General features: G+C 40.2%; 1 protein-coding gene across 2 annotated transcripts in view; it reads left to right on the top strand.

Moving 5' to 3' along the window:
- The window catches only part of LOC307036072 (trafficking protein particle complex subunit 6b-like), a 45,430-nt gene extending 29,305 nt beyond the window's left edge, over nucleotides 1-16,125 (top strand). The window contains exon 6 of one of the 2 annotated variants that reach the window (XM_079676078.1): nucleotides 15,075-16,125. Coding sequence is in view for 1 of the 2 variants with exons in the window: in XM_079676079.1 (XP_079532205.1) it covers nucleotides 15,075-15,076 (2 nt within the window). In the remaining variant the exon portion in view is untranslated. The remainder of the gene's footprint in view (nucleotides 1-15,074) is intronic. The other variant, XM_079676079.1, reaches the window with a different exon arrangement.
- Nucleotides 16,126-26,323: the final 10,198 nt, after the last annotated feature.

The raw sequence follows: 26,323 nt of genomic DNA, 5'->3' as shown, positions 1-26,323 counted from the left end.
TTACAAATATTTAAAAACAACTTTTTACAAAAAAGCAACTATTTATAAAAAAGCAATACTATTTACAAAAAAGGGTTAGGGTAAGCAACTATTTACAAAAAAGCAATACTATTTACACAAAAGTAATACAGAACTCTAGGGCAGGGGTTCCCAAACTTTGCCATGCCAAGGACCCTCATATAGCATTATCGTCTGGCGGGGACCCCCCCGTTGCAATTTTTTTTTAAATGATGAGTACATTATGATGGAAAATATGACAAATTAATCATACAGCTTAATACATTTTCTTAATATATATTTGTATTAATAATTAATAATCAGTTATTCTTCAAAAATGTTTTTGTATTTATCTTTTGTTTGTCATTCATTACATTGATTGTGTCTTCTGTTATAAACATTCTTAACACAATATTAAACAGTAATATCAACAGTAAACATATTTTAAAGCATTTTTAAAGTGATTTATGTCTTTATAATATTATATAATTTTGAACAGTAATATGAACAATTAACATACATTTTTAGCATTTTTGAAAGCTATTTATATATAATATTCAACAGTAATATTAACAATAAACATATTTATATTCATATAAACAACAATATTTGCTACATCCGTGCTCTCATCCAGCTGCAGAGCGAAATATTCACTAGTTCTCACTTGCTCCAAAAGCTGAGCAGATACTCAGGCCCTTTCTCATTTCTCATTTCTCTAACTACCCTCATCGACTCCCCTCCTCAACTCCTATCCTCGTGTCTTAGTCCCGCCCACAGGAGATGCGAGCGGAGGAGCCGAGGAGGGGAACCGAGGAGAGAGGAGTGGAAGCAGCAGGCAGTTAGAGAAATGAGAACTCCTCTCCTCTGAGCGGTCATTTTAAAGAGACGTCATTAATGATGACAGGAGGCACAGCAGCCCTCTGTCTGATGGACAGATGTGTTCATGATGACTTATATATGTGGTCCGCTGCATCTACGCACTGTACAACACGCACCAACACACTGTACCACACACACACACCTACACACCATACCACACACCTACAGCTCCTAAAACAGGCTACAGCCGTTGTGCATTTTATTATGTGTGAAGCACTAAATGGTTTTAGAAAAATATTGACTCTTTGTTTGTAAATATCTACTAAACTTTACATTACATTACATTGCATTTAGCTGACGCTTTTATCCAAAGCGACTTACAATAAGTGCGTTCGAACCGACAAAATACAAACTTGAAGAAAACAGAATCATATAAGTACATCAGGTTTCATAGAGCTAAAACATTTCAAGTGCTACTCAACTGGCTTTAGATAAGCCAGTCCTTTATTAGTATATAAGTGCTTTATTAATAGTTCTATCGCTCAAAGTGGAGTCGAAAGAGATGAGTTAACTAAAACTAAAACTAAAGCAAATACAGAGAGTAATGTAGGCCTGTTATACTGAGTGATATATATTATACACACTGCTCTGCTTTCTGCACGGACCTCACAGCTGTTCTCACTGTAAACATCGCGTCGCGATGAAAGCAGTTAATACAATAATATCCAGGGGATGAATGTTTTATGTGTATTATCTCGATGCCCAAGACAAATTTCTCCTATCTTATGCATGCAGAGCTGCCATTGGCTGAGATAAGTCCGGCCGTGCGTCACGACTCTTTGAAACATCTCTGTTCCCGGAAATGCATCCACGGAGGACCGTGGAGGACCCATTAGTGGCCGCGGCCGTTTCTCAATCGCGAGGATGCTTGCTTGGTAGCACATGTCTTCCGAGTCACTTCCTTCAGAAGCTAGGCAAGAATCCTTTCTGCCATTCGGAAAACGAAGAGTGGAACAGGCTAGCAAGTGTGCAGGTGTGCGTCATATGAGAGGATCCTCCTTACATTTTCCGCCACAGATTTTGGGAAATTGGTCCGTGCGCAAAGCATTGTGGGGATTTGAAGGACGCGAAGTCTACCCATGTGCAGCCTCGAAATTACCCCCAAACCAAGGACGCGGCCTCGGTGGAATTCCAAGTATGCTGGACATTGTAACAGTCCTTCGGCGGCACTCGATAACGTAGTATCCTTGAAATATTGGCTTGGAAGCCAGTTTCCTCGCGATTGAGAAATGGCCAGTGTATCCTCGGTTATAGCTCCTGCAGAGAGCCTCCTCGACGCTCGATCCTCGGTCCTCGAAGTGCATTTAGAGAAATTAGATGTCCTTCAACATGGCGCGCTGAAATTCATTTCCGGGTCACTACCGGAGGACCGAGGAGTCGAGGAGGGGGATGATGAAATGAGATGAAATGAGAAAGGGCCTCAGTTTCACTCTCAGTAGCGGCAGCTCGATTCTGATTGGCTTGAAGGGCAGTCGTGTGATTTAAAAACAAAAAAATAAAATATTAATAAATAAAAAATATTAAAAGATTGGCATCAAAGGACACACAGATTGATAGATATGCAGTTATTAATAACATCTAAAAAAAAAAAAAAAAAGAATAAAATTCCCCTTTCTCTCAAACTTTGCGTGACCCCCCTGGTGCCCCCTGGCGGCCCCCCGGGGGGTCGGGGCCCCCACTTTGAAAAACACTGCTCTAGGGCATCCAGGAGCCTAACCATTTTGGTTCCTTTGTGAAAGGGACATCCTCTTCATCTGTTTCCTGGGCCCTAAAAAGCAGAGCAAGAATAGGAACAGTGGTGAATAAGGGGAGAGAATACAGTTGGGAGCAGACTGAACAGAGGACATAGCAATATTCATGTTAAAATGTTTGCACAACAAATATTATGGCACTTTCGTTTATATTGCATTTTAATAGATCAGTTGTCATACCATGGTTGGATGTGCAGCATTTGGATGCTCTAATCGATCCGAGAAGGGGTTCCGGATGTATGGCTTCCCTAAGGACGTAGAGCGAAGGAAGAGATGGATGGCAATGGTCAACAGACAAAACCTGTGTCTGACAGAGGACAACAACAGCAGAAAACTCTGTCATGAAAGTAATGTTCACAGAGGTGACATGACTTGTTAACATTTTAAAGGGCATCATATTTCCAAGTGTAGATAATTATGACTCTTCAATAACATTGGAAGTGTGCAGTGGAAACTGATCAAACCTACCTACCTACAGGTACACTTTGAAGACGACCAATATATTGGCAACAAATCAGGAAGAAATTTGAGGTTGAGGCCAGATGCTGTTCCAACAGTATTTATACATCGGCCTAAGCCGAAAAGGAGGAAATCCACGTCAAGGAGTATGCCTCCAGCTGTTAATGTCAGGAATGATGACCACACCTATTATGGCACATCAAACATTGGTATGATATATGAAGCTAACAATGTTTCCCATGTTATATAATTCAAGGATAGACTACACTCCTAATGCAACCTTCAGATTAAACAGCTTCAAAACTACCAGGGTTCAGGGATTCTCTGAAGAGTCATATACCACATGTAGATAATCTACAGATTTCTTCATACTTTAACGTTTAACACCTTGGATGAGATGTCCATCACCCCTAGCGTGGAGCTGCCTCTGGGAACAGGGAGGCTGTTTGGGAACACAACACTACCTGGCCACAAAGGCCCGGCCACTCATGCCTTAGTGTTCATGCTGGCTGGTGCTACTACGCGGTGGAAACAGGTTGTGGCTTACCACTACAGTGGTAATTCTACTGATGGTGCAGTGTACCGGCCCATAATACTCACCATCGTTGAAGCAGCGGCATCTATAGGGCTTCATGTGGTTAACATCACCACTGATATGGGGAGCCCCAATAGGGCTATGTGGAAGTCCTTTGGGGTGACCTATGCCAAGCCGTGGACAGCACATCCTGTGAAGCCACACCAGCACCTGTGCTTCATGCCTGACGTTCCACACGTGGTGAAGAATTTAAAGAGTGCCTTGGTGAATGGTCACGTCATCACCATACCACAGGATGTGTTGGACAAAGAGAAGCTGCCGTCCAGTGTGGTGTCTGTTGGCCCCCTGAAGGATCTGGTGTCATACCAAGAGGGAATGGCCCTAAAACTGGCACCTAAGCTGTCTAGAGGCGTCCTGGAGCCTAGTCATTTTGAGAAAATGAAGGTCAGTTCAGCAATGCACGTCTTCTCCAAGTCATCGAGAGCTGCCCTGAGGTAAATGGTGGCGGAGGAGCACAGACCAGAGTCCTACCTTACCACTGCGTGGTTTTTGGAGACGGTGGACCACTGGTTTGATCTCATGTCGTCGGACAACACTGTTACTGCCCTAAGTCATTTCAAGATGGAGGAGTATGATAAGGCCATCAGCTTCCTCCAGGACTCTGACATCACTAAAACCGAGTCCTGTGTGCTATACCACCTTGCAGGATACATCGTGAAAAGGGTCATCAGCTTCTCACTTTGTGACAAATGCCAGTTTGCCCGAGTGAAAAATGTCAGTGATGGTGAAAATGAGAGAGCTGGTCTGCTGGTATTAAAATAATTTAAAAGGGGTGCACTTTAACGTCCATATGATGAGGTTTTCAACCTTGTTCAGAAAGTGGAGCAGCTGTTCCGTGTGAGGATGAGCGATTCCCTCATGGAGTCCTCAAATGCAGTGTCACAGCTGGAACAAGAAGCCATGTTGCTGGACAGCAACCTTCCCTCATGCCATGACCTGAAGAAAAAAATCCTCTCAACATACATCAGGCTGAGGTTAAGGATTGCATCAAAGTGCATCAGGGCTGAGAGGAAGGATAAACATAAAGGGGATCTTGGCAGCAAGAGTCAGAGTAAGAAGGCAAAGAAGACCCAACAGACCTCTGCACCGAAGGTCATAACATCTAGGCCACTGTCAAACACCTTACTCGTTGCCATCAATGTACTTGGCATCTTCATTCCCGGTCCACCGTCAGCAGCCTCCAGCTTCCTCTTCTTTCAGCAGTCATCACCTGCAGCCGTTGCCAGCACCAGCCTCCTTCAGCAGCAGCACCCTCCTCCAGCAGCAGCACCCTCCAGCAGCAGCACCCTCCTTCAGCAGCAGCAGCCTCCGCCAGCAGCAGCAGCAACAGCCATGGCTGACATATGAGGCTGAATAAAAAAAAGTGCTTATTATTTTTTTTTAAGTGTTTATTTTGTTAAAAATAAACATTTTGGATGCATGACCATGTTTTAGGCTCATCCTACATTCACTACTGTAGAGTAGCCTGTTCAGTAGGCTATTATTTTTTTAAGACTGAATAATACCTTTGAAGAACAATCATTAAACTAGTGTTTATATTACAATACAAAGGAATCTATCCTATCATGCCATCAAGCATTAAAAAGTAGCGCTAGGCTAGTTGTACAGTACAGATGACTTAACACGGAACAGTACAACAAAAAACTAAGTTCAGTCAACATGTCACATAATGAAATGTTAGTATATCCCAAAATTCAATGAAATATTAAATGAAATATTTATCACAAACGCCACCTCATTTCTACTAGTGCTAGCAGTTAAGTCATATCATACAGAAAAAGCCGACTAAGGATGGCTGACACGGTCAGGTTCAGCAGATAAAAACCAAAATAACAAAAAAAAGCATAATCAATCTAAATCCTGCTTGTTAGTTACCCAGCGTCATTGATATACTGTATACTGTAGGCTCCTAGCGATTCATTACTGAAATCTTACCTTCACAGCTGACGAAGTCGCGCTAGCTAACTAGCAGGCAATGCTAGCAAAATTGGTTGTAACAACCAAGATAAAATATAGATAATTATGCTGTGCATACAAATGAAGACCAGTATAAGCATCATAAAGGGCCTCTGATACAATATAGACAGTTGACAATTCAAAAGAGTTAGATATTTCAGCAACTTACCTCTAATCGACGCGCCGTGAATGAGGTCCAACGCCCAAATGACGATATTTGGAACTATTTCGATGTCCATACCCCGGAAGTAGGCGCCGCAATTTTTTACAACGGAGGTCTATGGGAGTGTCGTAACTCTTATCTCTCTAGGGCTCTGGTCTCAAACAAGCATATTCTCTGGCCCCGTCTCAGGTCGACTATTTTCATTTCCTCGCTCCTCGATCCTCGGTCTCACCGGAAGTGGATTTGTGTGCGCCATCTTGAGTACCGTCCCATGGCTCTTATTTCTGCCGGAGGACCGAGGATCGAGGAGCAATAATGGAGGAACTATAATCGAGGAACCACCAGAACATCCTCCGATGAAATCCTCAGATACTCGCCCCGCCCCCTTACTGTGTATCTCTCACTGATTGGACGATGCAGCGCATGCACTGATCTGATGCTTCTTGACATGAGAGCAGTTTCCCAGCGGAGTGAAGAAAATAAATGAAACTCACGAGAGTCACTCCTCAGTTTATACTGTGTTTTGTTTCAATTCATGTATCATTTAGTTACAAATATGTGATATATCTGAACAACAAAGTGTTTAAAAATCATTGTATTCATTTGTTGGAAACATTTTCATGATCGCTTTTTTCGTTTTTACATTTTCATTTATTGTCATTTCCATTCAGTCAGTCATTAAGTGCTATTAAAATGTTAATGTGCTACATATCCACACAAACAAACAAAGTGTGCAATCCAATGAATGTTAACCTAACTGGGTTTTGATAGATAACATATCTCTTTTGCTTCTCTCAATTATTTTATTTCTATTGTGCACTCTAATCAATAATCAAACTATTGTTCGTTTATACATTTTAAGAATGGTGTTTATCTTTTTTGAGAATTAGTTCTTATTTGATTTTATTTATTGGGGTCTACAACAGATGATACAAATGTTTGTGTCAGTAAATGTGTGGCGGGGGTGTTTTTGAAAACAACGGGGACAGAGCTGGGGGGTATCCTACGAAGCAGGATTTTCGCTTAGCCGGCTAACTTCAGGGAAAACTCGGGGTTTCCGGTCCTACGAAGCTGGTTCTCTTTTTAGCAGGCTAGATCTCCATGGTGACTTATCGTGGAACCTAGTCTGTGCTCAGAAGTAGGATAGGTTCCAGGATAAGGGATCAACTCAGCGAAAGCACCACGCCTGCTGACCAATCAGAGCTCAGCGTGCGGAGGAAATACAGTTTAAACTGCCGTTGCAGGAAAGACGGCCGGCCAAAATCACTGACTGTGTGAACGTGAAAATGAATAGAATATCACCCCCCATCTTCAGAGCAATCAGACTATTATAACTATTATAATACTATTATGTTAAGAAAGCTTAATTAAATATCTGCCACAACATAAGTAACCGGATCAAAGTAACATTACGTAGTCCGCGGCACTCTGAGTGCAGACGTCGATGTGTGCCATTATCATTCATATCATATCACATCATAATGTATCATATATTTCCTTATCTGAGTCAGCCGAGCCGTATCTGGCCGTGCAAAACTCACAGTGTCACATACTGTATGCAGAAGTATTATTTTAAGCAACACATTAAGTTGACAAAACACTCGAGTCAAATGTAATTACAGTCAGATCGTGTCTTAGACCGGGCAGTGATATCATAAACCTGTTAATGTACGCATTCAAACACTTTTTCTTTTACCAGCTGTATTCACCTTGCAGGTGCAGCTATGTGGCTTTTATCCTGGATAAAGTGTTTAAGTCATGGATGTTTAAAGTTGAACTTCTTCATATTTGACTAATATTATAGTTGACTTTTCATTCAGGAAGTATGACGCTGCGCTGTCAGTACGCTTCTCCATGTTTGTGATTGGTCGAATGCTCCAAATACCACCCCTTTCATTTAAACGCGCACCTAACTAGATAGGACACCGCTGGCTTGTGTTCTGCTGCTGTGGTGAAACTATGGAAACTACAGTTTTCTATACAACGGACTACATGGATGTTTAATAAGAACAAGGGACTACTGTAAACTCATCTAGAGACTCTGCACCGTGCTCTGATGCTGTTGTTTTATGCTTTATGAACGTGGACAACAGAGAAACATATTCTTCATGACCAAAGTTGTAATTGAAATAAAAAAGGAAAGTGAAATGTATGCTCCTCACCCTCTCCCTCCGGTCCACATTAATACAAATGATCCCAATACGTATGATTGTATGAAAATATCTTAAAAATAAAAACACATATTTATTATAAACGTTAGTCCTTGACATCTATCACTGTGCTATATCACCATTCAAACATCTTTTAAAAGTTGAACAAACCCCACACAGCTCAGTGAAATGTTGACTTTATTTGATAATTTCAGTAAAAACTAATGTTCATATTTCTCTTTTTGATTATAATACTGATGAACGTTCAAAACAAAGCACTTTGGCAAGTTACCACATACGTTTTAAAATGCTTAATAAGCACCGTAACTTTCATGATATAACTTCTCCGTCATAATCGTTGGTTTCCGTGAACGGCCGACTGTTGTGTGACGGCAAATGCTGCGGCTGCAAGGCATTGTGGGGCAGCATTTTCTCCTCTCCTTTCGGTTAGAGAGGTCCAGTTGTTCCTAAGCTAAAGGAGGTTATAAAGGAAGTTTGAAACCTCCTTTCCTATCATTCTAGAGAATTCGAACGGCACTTATCATGGCTGCCACTGAGGGACTTCCGGGTCATTTGACTCCGTTAGGAAGGTTCCTAAGCTAAATGGACAATTCGACTTCAACCCAGGTCTCTGCTGTCAGACGATCAGCTGTGCGGCGCCATCACAAACGGACGTCGCTTCACGTGACGCTCTGGAGGAAAGGACGTCCCATTGCTCTTAAAACTAATTTCCCTGCTTCTCGTGGTTTCCTTGCGTCCCTCCCTGCTTCCCTGGTGGGAGGGACTAGACGCAGGGAAACGACACAAGTGAGGGAAGCAAGGGTTGCGGTCGGATAGTTTAAAAATCAGCTCCTAAGTTCTAACCCTATCTCCTATTCCTTGACCTCTGAGTGAACCGTCACGGGGTTAAGGGATAGTGGATAGGAGAATTCAAAAGGATTTAGGAGAAGAGACTGCGGTACTTTAGAGAATCCGAATGCACTTTCACTGTCCGACGTGTTTATGATGCGCCAGCGGACGTCATTGTGTGCGTCTGCTGCTGTGGGGAAACTATGGAAACTACTGTGTTCTATACAATGGACTACATGGATGTTTATTAAGAACGAGGGACTACTGTAAACTCATCCAGAGACTCTGCACCGTGCTCTGATTCTGTTGTTTTATGCTTTATGAACGTGGTCAACAGAGAAACATATTCTTCATGACCAAAGTTGGAATTTAAATAAAAAAGGAAAGTGAAACTGATGCTCGTCACCCTCTCCCTCCGGTTTAATGATCCGGTAGGAAGGTTCCTAAGCTAAACGGACAATTCGACTTCAGCCACGGATTTCTTTTAACCGACCTGAGACGGGGCCTCTGTCCTAAACGGCTTGTTGGAGCTCCTGCCCCCCCTACCTGTGAGCCCAGTGTGCCCTGATTGGTCTCTGACTGGAGGCTCAGTGCTGCTCGCAGCCTGTCTGCTCTGCTGATCAGACAGGCTTCCGTGTCTGCGATACACAGAGAACAAGCGAAACTCATCCTTAGCACACACAAACACTCACAGCCGAAGTAAAAACAATAAGTGTGGCTTGATATTGATTCAGAAAAAGGTTTATAACGCTGTAAGCATGGGTCTGCGGAGAGCATTTATCCGCGATCCCAACGTAGTAGTCCGAAAAACGTTTACACATTTATACAGTCGTGGTATATACCTTGTTTGTTTTAAACATCATAAATACACAAAAAACAATGAATACTTACAGGTTGTGTACCCGAATCTCCCGCTGGTCCAAACAAAGTAGGAACAGCATCGTTCTTCAGTGCCCTACGCTGTAAATGTCCGGCATGAATCGCTGAAAGGTTTGGGAAGCTATGTTTCGTGAAAGGCTGGCAGAGGGTGCGGCCATAGCTCTGGGCGTGGCTACTGGGTATCCCTACGTAGCGATACCCAGGAAGTAAATGAGAAATCTCCAATGAGACGTTTTGGGGAGGTCTTTTCTGTGTTAGAGTTTTATTCGCTACAGGGTGTACTTTGAGGGTTTTTGACTCTGCAGACCGTTTACATGCATAAAAACCTTCATAACACACAAGGGGACGGGTAATAACCGGAAAAGCATGACATGGGACCTTTAAAGTCCATGTAATGTCCAAAATAAATGTTATTCTGTGTTAATAAATCGCTTCATCACTTACCACTGTTTCATTTGACATATCAACATCAATGATTCTTTCCATAAATACCCCCCAAATAACATGAAATGTGTGCCACTTTCCCGTGTTATTCCGCTCCGGTAGCGAAAAGCTTGCCAGCCATTAACCCAGCTGTGTGACGTCACACGTGGCAAACACCAGCCTCGTCTGGATTGTTTGTTTTGTATCCTTCCGCTATTTTCGCTCAACATATGTGTAACCGGACCTCGCTAAAAAAAAAAAATCTAACAATTCATGATGGGGAAGCGATGTGTAGTTGTGAGCTGTGAATGTTTCCTGATTGCTATAAACATTGATCATGGGTGCTGGAAGATTGTGCACAAAACTCGGGTCAGAATTAAGTTACTACAGGTGTTATGCCAGCTTGAGCTAAATGTCACCAGAGTACAGTGAACTTGCCTAGTGACTGAAATATATAAAAGTTGAAGTGAAATAAGTAAGGCCAAAAATGAATTACGTCTGAATATCTTTATTATTTTTACCACTTTTAATTATTTGTGGGCTCGCACATATACCAAAATAGACTAATGTACACTGCAATAAAGATAAAATGTTACAAGTGAAAAATTAACAAAAGAACCCTTTTTTATTTATCAAACAGTAAATTAATACAATCTTACAAATTTGTGATTTGGAAAATGTTGTTATATTTACATGTTTCTTTGGAAAAATAATATTGTAAATGATGTACTTTGTAAATTATTTACATCATGCGAAACCATTTTAACCAGTTCAGCTGCATGACTTATGTCAAATTACAGATTTGGCCATTGAAATCCCTGATAGCGGCCTCCCGGTTCAGGGTAAGTCTTCCGTATCTCGGTTACAGCACATGCAGGCAGCGGGACTCTGATTTTTGGGCCGAGTACACCCCAGCACCAACGTATAAACTGTCGATAAGCTGTATATCGATACTTCCTAATGAAAAAAAAGTATACAGATTATAAATATATTTGGAGAAAAATAAAATGTTATGTAGTACTATTATGTAGCAATGGTTACAAATTGGCTTATAACATGATATTTGTATTTTACTTGTACAAAATAAATATGAGGTTATACATGACTGCTTGACAGAATCATAGACCTCTTATATATTTCCTCACATGTGTAGTTGTTTCTTTTCCCAAGCATACATTGAACTTGCATACACAGAAAAAATAAAAGCCAAGCTGTTTTTGACTGCTTGAAAGAGTTTAATGGTATCTTTAAAAGTGTACCATATCTGTAGCGACTAAAAGTATTATATGAAAGCAAAGCTGCAATAGGCAGTTGGGTCAATCAATATTTACTTACTGGTGTAGTGGGCCATCAACTGCTCTGTGTTGTTGTTTGTATTGAAGATACGCTATTTTCAGTGTCCAAACACTGAGACAGCCTTCTCTAAAGCCTGGGTGGCTAATAATGCACCTTGGTTTCTCGTCGGTGTCTTCTATCTGGCAGAGTCCTGCACGGGTCTGATTTTCAAGACCCGCTCCCGCCCCGCACCCGTGACGTGCATTACCGAACCCGCCCCGATACCCGCACATATTGCCAATTAGTTCCGCAACCCGACCCGACCCGCCGGCACATGATCCGCAACCCGACCCGAACCCGCATATAAGCAGTGACAACGTGCAATTATTAACACACGCAGTTGCATATTTGGCTCAAAAAGCCTGGGATGTTGTTTATTTTCTCCATCTAGGATGACACCAAAAGCCTCCCAGACGTTGGATTTCGCTCTTGAGGAAGAGTTATTGAAAATGCTGTATTCTCCGCTAGAGAGCTTCACCTCAGCCATTCAGAATGTGGTGCGCTCAGCAGCAGATAGATGCACTGCAGAGGTTATGATTATGCTCGGTACCGCGGAGGAGAGGTCTGAGGATTTAAACATTAAACTAAATTATTATTGTTTAAATATATTTATTATGCAACACCCGCAACCGGACCCGCATCATCTTTGTTTTACCCAGAAGCGAACCCGGAAAAAAGCGTTTGAAAAAATACCACCCGCAAATCACCTTTTTTGCGGGTCACCCGTCGGGTACCCGCGGATACCCGACCCGATGCAGGACTCTGCTATCTGGTCAGGTTGCAAACTGTCTATTTGTTCCATCACCTTCCAGATCTCTCTGCAGCATACACATTCATCTGCAGTGGGCATGCTTTCACAGCATTGACATGTACACCTGAATATTGTACATAACATTAAAAAACAAAACAATATCTGCCGGACGTGTGAGGAACAGATGACAAATTAAGATCGACATTTAGTGCAGGTCAAATTAAATAAAACAGAATTGACCATTCAGTATTGCCGACTCGAGTCTCGCCGGCTGCGGAATCCGCTTCTCTTTCACAAGTTTCTGCCTCGTTGTTCGATTGCCGGGCAGGAGGCTCGTTCTTATAAGGCAAGATGCCTTGAAGTGAAAGGCTAGCTGGTTCACTCTCTACTTCTGTAACTGAATCCAGATAACCCACCGAATCTGAGCTTGAATGATCGCTGTCAATGTCTGAAGTTATCGCGTTGCATGCCATTTGGACTGATTTGATCAAATGGCAATGTTTGCCACGTGTGACGTCACCGCTCGTTCGGGAGTGATCGGGGGCGTACTCGGCAAACTTCGGAACCAACATCGGTTTTTAACGTATATGTCATTTAATTATGACGAAACTTTCAACATTTTTATTTATTTTTATTCTGGTGATATCTAAACTACATGTTAAAAAACACCTGTGTTAGATGCATTACATGGCCTTTAACTATATAGAGCAGAAGAAACACAATAAAATCGATTGGCATATGAACGAAAACAATTCAATGTTAGGATGTTTTCATTTATTTTATTTGGTATATCAGCAACATCCTACGGAGCCCCTAAAGGGACATGGAAAAAAAAAAAAAAAAGGGAGAGAGAAAAAAATAACGTCAGGAAAACGGTTTCGTTTCGCTTGCGCACGAGAAAGTATCTTTAAAAAAAGTCAGGATAACGGTTTAAGGGACATAAAAAATATATATGAGAAAAAAAATAATGTCAGGAAAACGGGTTCCTTTCTCGTGCGCACGCGAAACTAATCCGTTTTCCTGACTTTATTTTTGAATCCATTTCCTATTAACCAGTGCGCCAAGGAGGAAGTGGAGCACACAGTAGACCAACATTTCAATGCAGACTTGTATGTATACGTTTTGAAATGACAGTGGAAAGTTTAATTCGGGTATATTTTAATCTTGGACTTCCTTATAAGGACATTACGTTCCTGCTTGCACGTCGTCACCGTTACATTCTTTCCGAACGGCATTTAAAACGGATTTTAAAGTCATGTCGTCTGTCCCGGCGCTAGAAATACTCCAGTTTTGAGACGGTAATTACTTTCATATCTGAACAATTACAAACATCTGGCCAACTTCATGGGTATAGGTGGATGTTCACAAAATGCAAGGAGAATGGATTACTCGTCAGAAAAGAAGATGTACGTTTAATCCTCAAATAACTAGATCCAAGGGGTGTTGAACTCAGAGCATCCAGACGTCTCCATCGACGAAGCTATTTTTCCAAAGGACCGAATTATATTTGGCACTTAGACTCCTACGATAAATTGAAGCCATTCGGAATCTGTATCAACGGCTGCATTGACGGATTTTCAAGAAAAATCATTTGGATGAATGCATTCACCACAAGCAGCGACCCGAAAATTGTTGGAGGTTACTACATTGAGGCTGTCGAGAAATTGGGAGGTTGTCCGAGGATTGTGAGAGGCGACAAGGGAACAGAAAACGTGAAAGTCAGGGACTTTCAGCGTTTTGTCCGACGCAATATACAGGACGGCTCTGCTATTGACAGTTACATCGAAGGGGCAAGCACGGCCAACCAGAGGATAGAAAGTTGGTGGGGTTTCCTCCAGAGGGAGTCAATGGAGTTCTACATCTGTATGTTTACAGATCTGAAGAACCGGGGTCTATTCGACGGTGCATTTTTGGAAAAAAGTGTACTTCAGTTTTGTTTCATGGGCATCATTCAGGTAAGCTACAAATGTATGACATGTTTTTATATTGAACACAAACGACCTTCTCTACACAAAACAAAGCACATGCTGTATACATTCTCTAATTAGCAGACACTGCATGGCTGTTTTTATGAATATGGCTGAGTTTACATATGTTGTTATTGCATTTCAATAAACAGATATTTCTTATCGATTTAGGAGGAAAGCATATTTCTCACACACAATTTAGAAAACATTATGAAATTATTATCTATCAATAAATCAGTGCATACTTACAATTAAGCTAGTCCCAACACACTTTTCTATTAAAACAACACATGAAACATACATCAAGCAAAAAGCATTGTGTTCTAAGCTTTATTCATTTGGAAACGTTGTTGTTGTTGCCACAGGGTGTGAGTAAAGGTAGCAACATTGAACGAATCAGCAGAGCAGTATAGGCAAGAGAATAAGTGTTTCTTCTAGGTTTACTCGTTGTGGAACAACACCATAAAGTTGTAACGAGTGAAGAAAGAGAACCGTTGTCCACCTAATCTCTAGCTGCAACCTTATTATTATGTTTAATTATAATAAATAATAAGTATCACTATCATTGCTATTATTGTTATTATTCTAATTATTATTATTTGAAGTCAGGCACGTTAAATATTAATTTCAAGATGATGTTAAAAGAATGTTAAGGGATGCAAATGAAAGAGAGTATGGTAGAAGAGATACCTGAGTATGAAAACAGGAATCCTACTTCTACTGATAGTTTCATCATACAATGAAAATGTGGTTATTTATTAAGATGAATTCACTTTATTTTTCCCTTTTTGTTTATCAAAAAAATAACCTTTTTTTATTTAAAGCCTTCTCATCTAATTACCTCTTGACAATATCGAATTGTATAACTGATATCAGTGAACTTGTTTTCATACTACCTTACAGTATCAACTGTTTTCCAGGACGAGTTGGATGAGACCACCTGTTTGTGGGATTCACATGTCATCAGACCATCAAAGAATGACAGAGTACCCAGCGGTCGGCCCAAAGTCATGTACATGTTCACAGAACTCTACACAACTGAGGACTGCAATTCCCCAGTGGAAGGAGCAGACGCACAGCTGTGTCGGAGTAACTGCACATTCAGACCAGCAGTGCCATGTGACACAGACATCTACTGTACAACATCTGCAACCTTCTGATGATGGAGTCACAGTTAAATCTTCCTGCTGATTCTTATCAAGCGTTGGATTTGTACCTGGATTTAAGGAATACAATCCGATCTTCTCTGTGACTTCAGATGAAACTACATTTGAAAAGAACTAAATGAAACCAATCTCACAATTGATCAAATTTTATTTTTACATTTGTGAGTGAACTATAAATAAAGAAATATAATAACCCCAGAAACCCCTCTGAGTATTGAAGGTTAGTTGAACTGAATGTATAGTAAAAAATGTTTAATAATTGTACAAAAAATAAGCATAGTGGCAAAAGGATTGTGTAAAGGAATTTCTTCAGATTGACGTCTCACAATAGTGATATTACTTATTACTAGTGTTACTGTTTTCATACTCAAGGTTCAAACATTTTGGAACTACATAGTATGTACCCACCATTACGTCTTTCAAGCGCCTGCAGAAGTGACTACTCTACAATCACTGCTGTGCGAGATATTTAGTTGGGAAGTCACAGTAATATCTTTGTCATTGTTGATCAGGAAATATATTTATACTTGCATAAGAGGAATTTCATTAGAGTATTGCCTTTTCTTAATGGTGCTAATGGAAGTAGACACTTTGTTGTGTATAGGACTGTAATAATAGATGTAATAATATGCTGCCTTTACATCAGTTATTAGGTAGGTGACACATGAACATAGGAAAAACAATAGGGATGATATCAATGAGAAATTCCACTTTTTATTGAACAATGATGGATTACAATTGTTACAGTAAAAGCTTCAAATAAACAAAACAAGGCCAAACATGTTTCTTGTTTCAGTTTCTTGTATTGGTACAGTAAGAGTTTTGGCACAGGCATCAGCTATATGCTGAAATGACTTTTAGAACTGTGTGCTTATCATTCTGTAAACTAATTTGGCAAAAACTGGAAAGAATCCTTATAGAAAAAGAACATTACTGTAAAATAATGAATCTATTCAACAACACAATTTTGAATATACTTGTGTTTTTACTCCCTTCATCAACTTGCAATACATGGAACTTGTATAAGGTGCTATGGAGTTTTTCAAAATGAAGGGTAAACAACAACTTTGAATGCATTACGTGTTGGACATGTCAGTCATAAACACTTAACCTGAGTGCTTGAACAGCAACAGTATTTACCTGCTAAATGCAATATGTAGAACTTCTTTCAAGTCAGCAAATGCCACAGGATTCAAAGTGCCAATATGAGCATAGCCGTGGGAAGTAGGGGTGCTGAGGGTGCTGCAGCACCCCCTGTTGGCGAGTGGTGTACATTTGAAAAACTGAGTGACCACCTAAATAAAAATGATTAAACTACATAAAATAGTTGTGTTATAGTGACGTAATTGACGAGACACACACACTGCAGAGTGACAACTTTCTAGAATGGCACAAAAAAGGATTTTGGATTTGTTTCTCCAACAAACAACCCAATAAAAAGAGTGGACCACCAGCTACTCCTCAGCCCACCACCTCTACAACTAGAGTAATATGACACAGAAGAGACTGACACATCTGACTTTGATGCATGTCCATAGTAACATTTTGGACAATGTGGATGTATCTGCTCTAATGAGGGTCTTCATGAGTGCCACCCCAGAGAGGAAGGCTACATTTAGAGTCTTGTGAAGCCCCAACACAAGTTAAGACGATATTTTCCTTTAATGCTGCTGCTGCTGTGCAGTGTTTTGCCTTGTCAAACAGTTAAAGTTGAATTCATAGTTTTATTAATATTGTAAATAATATTTTCTGACTATTTGTAATGTTATGTAGGTTTGTAAGACCGATAGTTAGCATGTGGGCATGTGCAGCTGTTGCTAAGTGATGTAAGTCTATAATGGTTTATTAAGCCTAACAGTTAAGGCGAGACACCCCAGGTGAATAGGGTAATTTTTTTTAACTTAAAGATATCAGCTAGAAATGTCTCCAGTTACTCACCTACAATAAGGCAATTGTTTCTTGTATTACAAGTTTTCTGAATATGCAAATGAGCCAACCATTCATTAAATATGCACATATTTGTAACACATTTCAGGAACCGAAATCTGAACTTTGGATAAAGCCAGGTTCAAAATTCTTGTTTCATTTCGTAGTCATAATAGCATCTAAGGCTTTTACAGAAGGGATTTTGGATATCTCTTTTTTTCACTCCATAAATCAGAAAATACTGTCAACATTCCTAAAATATCAATTTTCACAATGTTTTTAGGTATAAAATCCTATATAATTCAGGCTATGAATGACATATGAAAAAACCCTTCGGTAAAAGCCTTCATAATATTGATAGGAATATAACTGGAAGGTTTGGTGTATCTAAGTGCAAATGAAGTGGAAATGTCGGACTCAGAGTAGGAGAAAAAACTAATTTTGAGAAAACGACGTTTAAAGATTGCAGTGTGGCGCTAGCGAAACCCTCCTGTTCTTTGGATGATAGCTTGCGCCTCGACGCACTCCATGAAGGTATTTCATGTTCGGGGTCATTTGTTTTTTGTATAAGCTTGCTTCGTGCAAGTGACAATTGTTGTTGTCTTCTCTGTGAACTTTTTTTTGACGTTCTTTCGCCATTTTGAGATTTAAATTTCTAGCGGAAATTTAACCAGGAAGTGTAAATCACACCACGTGACGCATCTGAACGAATCACGTTGTCACCAGCCAATGAGATTTCGTTTCTTGGTTTAAGACCCTTTTGTACTTTCAAGATTGGTTGCTGATACAAAGGAAATGACCATATTTGGATCAGATTAGATTGTGCAGGAGAGATGGAGTTTTCCAACGATACTTCTGATGACATGGTGCAAACAGCGGTCGCGGTACTTTATGTTACGTTAGAATGCAAACTTTTGGTGAATTTAGGAGAAATATACAGACGCAAATAGACAAACTATAATAAAATAAACACTTAAATGTGTATTTTGTAAGTTTTCCTTCCAAAAGCCTGAAAGAAAACATGTTATGGAATCAAAATAGCACAACATCTCAACATTTACCAGTGCATGAAAAACGATGTTTTTGCCTGCCGTGTCTCGCCTTTAACAAACAATTTATGCGGCTCGTATCACTGACAGCTGGGCCCGGCCGGGCAGCGTCTATCGTTTTTCCAACCCAGTTTAGATCCCACTTCCGCGTTACGCAAGCATCGACGCGGCGTTACGTCACAGCATCAAATATAGATAGGTTACATCACTGCCTCACGCGACACACCCGCGAAATCTGAATCTGACAAGCGAAATACCGTCCTTTTAAACGTCACATAATATACAATATAATAGTGCTTCTTTGTTAATATGACTGACGACCGCACTTATGCAGTGCTGAGGAATGTTAATTCATCATTTAATATGAATTCCTGATGGATATAAGAGGGATACATTAGCAAACATCTGTATATATAGCCTATATATATATATATATATATATATATATATATATATCACTATATATATATAATGTTTCGTTTTTTGTTTGTCATGTAACATCTTAACGTTTTGACCTTCTGTTTAGGATGTAAACGTATCTATTTAATATTTTATTTGAAGGTAGACATTTATAATATGTTATAAATGTCTATTTTGTTATATAATACAACATATAACATTTATTTAAAAATAGACATTTATAATATGTTATAAATGTCTATTTTGTTGTATGATACAACATATAACATTTATTTAAAGGTAGACATTTATAATATGTTATAAATGTCTATTTTGTTATATAATACAACATATAACATTTGACATTAATAACATATTAACGTTTTGCCATGTAAAAATGAAACAACTTTCAGGTGGTGTTATTGATTATCTTTGCAAAAGAGCCCCCACCAATATTGATTTTGAAAAACATATTTTAATTGAAATATGGGAGCAAAAACAACAAGTTAGAATTGATCAAACCATATTGTGTTATTATTGCAACTGTTTTTATTACATTGTGTTGTTTTGTTTATATATATATATATATATATATATATGTGTGTGCCAAATGAATTAATATAAAGTGTATATATGTGAGTGTGTGTATAAATGAATGAATACATCTGTATGTATAAATAAATAAATACATGTGTGAGTAGTAGTACATATAAGTGTGTGTTTATACATATATATATATATATACTGTATATATATATTTATATATTAAATGAATAAATGTGTGTATATATATAAAATAGTATCATTAAATAATGCTGTCAGATAAATGAAGTACACAGTAATAGTCAAGGTTATATTCAATATTCTGCACTTACACCAGCTGATAAGATATTTAAAACGTCTTTTGTTTGTCCTGAAAACGACATTTGAGGATACACACAGGCTATTCTGATAAGATATTTAAAACGTTTTTTGTTTGTCCTGAAAACGACATTTGAGGATACCCACAGGCTATTTATAGATGATAAAACACCAGTAATACAATCTCAGGACTATTCGATATGGCTTTGATTACAGGATCGTTTACTTTCAGTCAACTAATCCTTTGAAAAGACAAAAAACAACTATTCAATATCCTGCTTTAACGCGACTGCCGATGATGAGGTCTATGACGCTATCGCGTAGAGCTACGTCGATCCTTGCGTAATGCGGAAGTGGGCGTGGTTAAATCTAAACTGGGTTGGAAAAACGATAGACGCGGCCGGGCTCCGCCTTTTTTCTTCTTTGTTTTTAAGCAGTCCCCCTCCCCACTTTTGGCAGCACCCCCTGAGCAAAATGACTTCTATGGCTCTGAGACTGCTTATTTTTTGTGACCTCAGTTCTGACTTGAGAGGGAATGTTTGGTCAAACACTTGGTGTTTTGTCTCATAGTGGCGTTTTGGCACTTTTAATGAGCGCCACGGTCTCTGAACAAATGAGAGAAACTGGTTCTGTGCTCCCAGTGGGCAGGATGAACATGAATGAGTCCACTCAAGGTTAAAAGCTCTGTTCTCACTGTCCACTTTCCTCTTCTTGGAGAGCGCCATTTGTAATTATTTGTCTCTCCCTGTCTGCCGCTAACACGACTGTTCACTCTCCTCTCCGTCTTCTCTCCCTGTATCGCTAATTATTCTCTTCACTTACTTTCCTCTCCGCTTCTCTCTGCCGTGCTCTCATCTCTTCTTCTGTGTTTCTCTCCCTGTATCGCTCACTCGTCTCTTTCGGCCATGTCGGCGGCGGTTAAAATAGAATCGCCCCGTCAAAATTGAAATCCCCTATTGATGTATTGATTATAGGTCTGGGTCCGTATAGGTCGGCATCAGCGTCTAGGTCCTGATCCGGACCGCGGTCTGCCTGTTGCCGACCCCTGCTTTAGAGGCTCCGTACCATCCCCATGCATAACTTACCTGAATTTACGTTTACATTTGGATGAAAACATAATTTTCTAGTTAGCGTCAGTTCAAACAAAACAAATGCAACAAAATCCCTGGTTAGGTAAAAGATCATAATTGGCTAAAAATAAATATTTATTCCATTTATTTAAGTGAACGCTGACTTTAGTTTCACGCGGTCTCTTCCTGTGTGAACATCCTGTTTGTTTTACCTCCTTCAAATACAGACTACCGCATATTTTGATCAGAAAATACATGCGTGTCATGCGTCAAAAGCAATCAGTATCCAGACAAAAACCATTTCTCTCAAATCAGGATTTCTATGAAGAATGAAGTTCTGTTTGATAGTCAACACATCATGTAGTTTGTTGAAGCATACCTAAGCATTCAGGCCTCAACTGAAACTCAAGCAGCAGACCTCACTGCTCAGCCTGGATCTGAGCTGGGGATGAAGGCAGAACGTTGTTTGGATCTGGGTGCTTAGTGACATCACTGATAATCACACTGATGACAGGTTGGTTGGATGCAAACCTCCAGCAGTATGTGGAAGAGAAAAGAATGTCGACAGTAGACTGCCTTCTGAAACGGTCTGTGGTAACCACCACCAGTCCACAGATCCACTTCCTGCTTCAGCTTTCAGTGCGTACCTGTGATATAAAGGATTATCAGCTGCTAACCCTCACAATATAATGGTTTACGTCTCAAAGCCTTTTGGCTTGTGACCCTTTTAAATTGCAGGTTCTTCTTGTGGCCCCTCAGAGTGGACCTGAGGTGTGACTATACCCAAACAGTTTTCAGACTCATTGACAGTTACATTTGTTCACAGGTCTCAGCTTCTAACTTGAGGACAATGTTTTTTTTTTTTAAGTTGTAATATTCAACACACTCTCACTCCATAATCGTCCAGGAGCGACGTTTGGTCAGGGTCCCGTGGCGTGCAGTTGTGACGCTCCTAGGCTCCTTCAGCTTCATAAAGGGACGCAAATAGCTTTCAACTGATTGCAATGTATTCCCATCTACGGCGGGATTTGACGCTCATGGAAGCACGGCACTCGTTTGTGTCGGCTGCCCTTAAAGGCAATGTGAGCGTCCATTCCCATTGGATAACGGAGAATTGTACACCCGGAAGTAAGTATTCCCCTTACTGAGTGTTTGAGTGTTTGAGTGTTTGAGTGTTTGAGTGTTTCCTATCCCCTAAACCTCCAGGGATGTACACAGTATACTGGCAACTTCTTATTATGGGAAATACGAAAACGTCTTTTAAAACTACAACTCCCAGTAGAGAACATGTTGCGAAACACAATATTGATAGCAGCGTCCCTAGCAACAAGTAACAAGTAGTTAATAATAATAAAAGACATTAAGAAAAAGGCATTTTAAACAGTCATTAAAAAGCAACACAATCTACCTGCATTGCATTATTCTAAACGTGTAATAACGTGCTTTAACCAGTAGGTGGTTTGGGTTAAAAAGCTGTCAAGTTTACAGTGTTAACAAAATAAAATATACTGCTTTTTCTGGTTTAGTTTACGACGGATATATTTAGTTATTGTTTTGATATTTGTAACACAAAAGCGATGGAAAAAACCCACAACAACACAGAAAAGATGGTCTTAACATGACCCAGCGGTCTAGTAGTTAATACAAATCAATAATATCAAAACAAAATATTACTACTAACTTTATTGTGAAATTCAAACTGAACGGTAAAATAATAGTTTCCGGTCTATTCTGAGCCCGATCTATGTAGATAAATAAAAATAAAGAACTACGACAGATGTGTAATATATTTAATGCAGTCGAACCATTTATTACAATGCATTCATGTGATGAATTTCAAAGAGTAAAGCAAGCACTGCTGAATAAAGTATGATTTTATCTTTTACGAAACGTATTTTTTCATATGGAATGGAGTTGGAGGTCAACCAATCACAGAGCTTGAGAACTGATCACGGGGTTTGTCAAACAGAGCACATGGTGTAGCCCTAAACGATAGCTGGGGATTCTGGGTAGTGTAGTGTCTTCTGCCATCCTTTACTCCGAAAAAATATTTGTTTCTCCGAATCGAAGGGGAAAAATACAAAAGCATTGCACACAATTTAAACCAATCAATGTTGTGTAATTAACAAGGATGATCTGGTGTTTTTTAGTCAATGAGTAGTGCAGATATCACTGTAAAATCAATGGACAGTAAGGGGAATACTTACTTCCGGGTGCACAATTCTCCGTTATCCAATGGGAATGGACGCTCACATTGCCTTTAAGGGCAGCCAACACAAACGAATGCTGTGCTTCCATGAGCGTCAAATCCCGCCGCAGATGGGAACACATTGCAATCAGTTGAAAGCTATTTGCGTCCCTTTATGAAGCTAAAGGAGCCTAGGAGCGTCACAACTGCACGCCACGGGACCCTGACCAAACGTCGCTCCTGGACGATTATGGAGTGAGAGTGTGTTATAATATTATGGAAAAAACATTGAAGGGATAAAGTGGGATTCTTGTTTTAAACTGTACTGCATGTCTGCTAGCCCCTCGTGATTAAATTAGCTCATCTATCACCATCAATTACTGCTGAAGACATATAAAGTTTTTTTTCAACAATAATTTACATCCATTTGTTTAATCTTTAGTCATTATTTCCAAACGCAACACCTGCCAGCTGTGGACCACCCCATGAACACAATTGAAAATTATGGATCTATGATGTCATATGCTAATTCTATTGTACATCATATAAAGTGAAGATATAAAGTAAAGTCATTCACCTTTCAATATCATGTTGCCAAAGATGCCTTTATTCTCACTCAAAACAACATGTAGAATGGTTGGTAAACAAATATTTGTAAATATTGTCTATTGTACTGTATGCAGCAGTTAACATGAAAATGATGCTGTAATGGAATGCTATAAGCTGTTAGTGTTCTAAAAAGATGAGTTGATATTGAGCCAGGTTTGCTGGAGTAAAATAGAACAAACTGTAAGGCTGTGCTCATCTTTAATCCTGTTTATATAAGGTTGGCTAGTTTAATTTAGAGCAAGGCATCATGTTCTGTAAGATCATCATGTATGAAGCTGTGTTGCTGTGCTGTGAAATACTTTTTTTAACTTAAGGAGGAGTGTAGGAGCCACATTTAAGTTGATTTAGTTTTGATTTATTTGGAACCTTTATTAATGCATGTTTCTGTTTCAATGAGAGGTGCTCTTTGCTCAGGCGAAGGGGTCAAGGCTAAAGCTTTAAATTGAAGGTGCGGTGTGTGACGGGAGGGCAGCAGGCAGCAGCATTACCGTCATTGACACGCAGACGCAACCTTATGTTTAGTAAAAGACGGATCATTAGGATCTGCTGTTTAAGTTTACGTTAAATATTGTTTTCGTATTTTGTTTTATGTTTGCTGGAAATAAACGTTGAAAAGCAACCGAAACGTCCAGTGGATTTTTTACTGCGAGTCTGACACTGCTTCCCAGGCCCAAGCTCTACATGTGGCCAAGAACAATAACTTTTGAGGTATCGAGTTACAAGAGAAAAATGTGGGGATTAGTCAATGACGAGCTGTGATTGGAAACATGAGGACTATTGGAGGATCAAAGGGATCGTAGGAATCAAAGACAAAGGAAACGCCGGCCCGACGCGTGGCGGAGTAAACAAAGACACACTTCGGAGGAGGTATGTGCTTTCAGATCAAACATCACTGAAGGATTATTCGTTTGGAAGAAATACCTGAAGTGTTTAGAAACGGATTTCACCGCTGATATTTGTGTTCATGGACACACTCAAAAAAAGGACTTTGGCTGGCTGTTACATCAAATAAAATGTAACATGTATTTTCAAAGTAATAATTTCATGTTTCCAAGATGAATGTGATGAAAACATGTATGGTTTGCATGAATCGCAACAACTTCACATTTATTAGATTCATTCATGTTGAGATAAACTGAGACAAAGGGATTAGGGTACATATGATTCCCACTCCAGAGCAGAAGGTGGCGGTATAACCACCAATAAACTAGGTACCAACTAATGTAAACAGACAAAAATCAATCTACTTTTAAATGTTCACGGTTGTAAAGATGTGAAACGACAAACACGGCTAGAACAATAAGGCATGCTACATTCTTGACTGCTCTTGGACACTTCCATGGATGTATTAAGAGAACTCTGCCAGACTCTGCCATTGTTCTATTTTGACCGCGATCTGGCGGGAAAGGAGTTTCCCTGCATCCTGTGTGCACTCGCGATATTTGGGCGTAACCGTAAACTTCGTTGAGACAAGAAAGACCGTTGGCGAAAGTTGGAGGAGGTAAGCAGAAAACATCTTCATCTAACTGTGAAGCTGTTAATAAATGTCATCAACTGCTAGTCCATGAGCGATATTGTGGTAACGTTGATAGTTAACAGTGATGGTCCAAACATGAAGGGGCACACAGCAAGATGGCCGGCCTTGCACGCAAGTACTTGGCAACACCTGCCACATCCGTACCCTGTGAGAGATTGTTTTTGTGAGGATACACAGTGCTGCCTCCTTCTTTTCCCCTTTTTTGTGTTTGTTGTTGTCTGTCTGTCTGTCTTCCTGGCTGGGCGTGGCTGACCTACTTTTGATTCCCGCCAACTCACCTCCTCAGCTGTTGCTCCTCACTCTGATTCAACTACTCACCTATACCTATATATCCGTTTTCGTCATCCAGTATTCACCAGTTTGTCGTCTCACCACGTTGGTAATTCGTATTATAGCTATTAGCAAAACCTATGTCACAGTGTTCCCGTTATCCTGACCTTGTACCCTCTCTGTTCAGAATCCGTCTTCCTCCTCCTCTGTCTGCCACGTCCAGTCACCAACCCCTCGTCTGTGTTCCTCCGTGCATTCCTCGCACACCAGCCCCAGCCTACTCGCTCTCATCAGCTCTGGATCCCTGGCTCACCTCGTCTGTGTTCCTCCGTGCTTCTCCGCACACCTGCTCCAGCTTGCTCGCTCTCGCAAACTCTGGATCCCCGACTTCGGACCAAATCAGTCCTAACTCCCAATAATTTTCTGGAAATTACCAGTGAAGGGTGACAATGTTGCGGCTTTCACACCAGCGCTTTTCCCTTTCTAGCTCCGAGCGGGAGCTTTTCTGGTTCAGCTCCGGTTTCCCTTTTCTGCTCCCGCTCTGTTCACACGACTTTACAAGGGACGAATTTACTTGGAACTTTACAAACATCACATGCGAAATGCAAGACTTCTTTGTGGTCTTCAGCATCTACTTTAACGCCCCTGCCCCCGCCTCGGCGTAAGAGAGACGTAAGCGACGCCGCCTCTTAGCTCCGAATCTCTTGCCTCTAGACCAGACCTGGGCACTGTACGGCCCCCGGGCCACATACGGCCCTTTGGTTGACTCTGACCGGCCCGTGTAAGGTTAATTGGAAATTACAAAATAAACATATTTTCTAATTTTACCTCATGCATGGACTAAAGCTGCAATGCTTTTATTTTGAAGTTGTTTTTTATTCACGTACATAATGACGCAATACGTCAAATCAAGACGTGCACGTTATTGGATAATTGTCACAAGACGACTTTAGCGCTCAAAAATGTCAGCTGATGCTAAAAAAAGAAAGGTAGATGCTGAATGTAGGGTTTTCAACAAAAATTGGACTGCTAAGTATTTATTTACTGAAGTCGGAGGTAAAGCCGTGTGTTTAGTTTGCGGGGAGCAGATCGCC

The sequence above is a fragment of the Notothenia rossii genome, assembly GCF_949606895.1.
Source record: "Notothenia rossii genome assembly, chromosome: 4".
NCBI lineage: Eukaryota > Metazoa > Chordata > Actinopteri > Perciformes > Nototheniidae > Notothenia > Notothenia rossii.
Note: the sequence above shows the minus strand (reverse complement) of the source record. Positions and strands in the feature narration are given on the sequence as shown.